Here is a 1,856-nt window from a genome sequence, read left to right on the forward strand (position 1 = left end):
CTATAGTCCCAGCTACTCGGATGGCTGAGGCAGGGGAATGGTGTGAACCCAGGGGGCAGAGCTTGCAATGAGCTGAGATCGAGCCACTGCACTTCAGCCTGGACGACAGAGGGAGACTCCGTCTCAAAAAAAAAAAAAAAAAAAAAAGACAGTTTCACTCTGTAGTCCAGACCGGAGTGCAGTGGCATGATCTTGGCTCAGTGCAATCTCTGCCTCCCAAGTAGCTAGGATTACAGACATGCACTACCACGTTCAGCTAAGTGTTTATATTTTTAGTAGAGATGAAGTTTCGCCATTTTGGCCAGGCTGGTCGTAAACTACTGGCCTCAAGTGATCTGCCCACTTGGGCCCTGCAAAGTCCTAGGATTATAAACATGAGCCACCGCCCCGGCTAGATTGTGTTTCTTATTTTATTTTATTTTTTTGTTCTTTTTTTTTCTTTTTTTTGCTTTTGTCTTGTGTTTTTTAAACAAAAGTTGGGGACATCTTTAAAAGGATTTTTGAATAGAATTAGGAAGCAATGAGCAGTAAGATTTTTTGTATAACAGATTTTACATTCTAGTCTCTATGGCTCTGATCAGAGATTTCCTTCCTTAGATACCAGAATTCTATCCATTCGTAATACAGACAAGTGTATTTCTTACTCTGTACATTCTTGTTACTCCAGTTTTCCACAAAATGCTGTTTTTGTTTCATTTGATTTTATTTTATAGAGATGGGGTCTTGCCGTGTTGTGCAGGCTGGTCTTGAACTTCCAGGCTCAAGCATTTCTCCCACCTTGGCCTCCCAAAGTATTGGGTGGCATGAACCAACACACCTGGCCAAAATGCTATTTTAAATACCAGGGATTGTAGCAGGAATTTATGGTGCATGTTTGTGAGTCAGTGACTGAGGAAGTCATACCTAGATGCAGAAAGAATAGAAAGCACTGCCAGTTCCAGGTGTCCTTGGGGCCGGATAGGAGTGGGGCTAGGGGCTAACTGTGGCTCAATGTGGCCCCCGGTGTGCCCGTTGTGATTTGTTTTGTTTGTTCTTAGTCTATTTGCGCAGCCGTGGCATTTTTCTACAGCAACTACCTTCTCCTTCACTGGCAACTCCTGGTCATGGTGATATTTGGGTTTTTTGGAACAATTTCATTCTTCACTGTGGAATGGGAAGCTGCCGCCTTTGTAGCCCGCGGCTCTGACTACCGAAGTATCTGATCTGGTGTCCATGAGGGGACACGTGTGACCTCAGAAACACAACTGGACACAGAGCTTGGTGGAAGAAGTCGCCTTTGATCTTCGCTATATATTGGGTGATGTTCAGTATGGAAAATAAGGGATTAAGACTGTTAAATCAGCCAGAGTTGGTGTTCAAGTTTACAGATATGAGTTATTTAAAGCAAGTGGAATAAGGGAAAGCTGTTCTGTCAACTGTAATTGTTCAAAGATGTTGTTTTTCATTTCATCTATCTCAATTCTTATAATCATGTTATAGAATGTAAATGTTTTCTTCTCCCTCCTGCTCGTGTTGGAAGATCCTGCCTTGATTTAGAATACTAGGCCGTATGTCATATAAATATTTTTTCTGGCTATGGAGTATGTTTTGCTATGTAATTATGGGAAGCATATGTCACTCCCAGTATGTGTTGGGGAATGACATTTAAATAAATAGCAAAGCTGGGTGTGGTGGTACACACCTATACTCCCAGCTGCTGGGGAGTCTGAGACAGAAGGATCACTTCAGCCCAGCAGTTTGAGGCTGCAGTGAGCTATGATCACACCACTGCACTCCAGGCTGGGCAACAAGTGAGACCCTGTCTTGAAAATAATAATAGGAGGCCGGGCGCGGTGGCTCAAGCCTGTAATCCCAGC

At 43.4% G+C, this 1,856-nt stretch overlaps 1 protein-coding gene across 5 annotated transcripts in view; it reads left to right on the top strand.

The window, feature by feature from the left end:
• The window catches only part of MFSD11 (major facilitator superfamily domain containing 11), a 54,725-nt gene extending 53,152 nt beyond the window's left edge, over nt 1-1,573 (top strand). For all 5 annotated transcript variants that reach the window (XM_011952001.1, XM_011952123.1, XM_011951923.1 and 2 more), the window contains one exon: nt 1,038-1,573. In XM_011952001.1, the coding sequence (XP_011807391.1) occupies nt 1,038-1,202 (165 nt within the window). In that variant the 3' untranslated portion in view covers nt 1,203-1,573. The remainder of the gene's footprint in view (nt 1-1,037) is intronic.
• The last annotated feature ends 283 nt before the right edge of the window (nt 1,574-1,856 follow it).

Source organism: Colobus angolensis, unplaced genomic scaffold (assembly GCF_000951035.1).
Source record: "Colobus angolensis palliatus isolate OR3802 unplaced genomic scaffold, Cang.pa_1.0 Scaffold1, whole genome shotgun sequence".
In the NCBI taxonomy this organism is placed as follows: Eukaryota; Metazoa; Chordata; class Mammalia; order Primates; family Cercopithecidae; genus Colobus; species Colobus angolensis.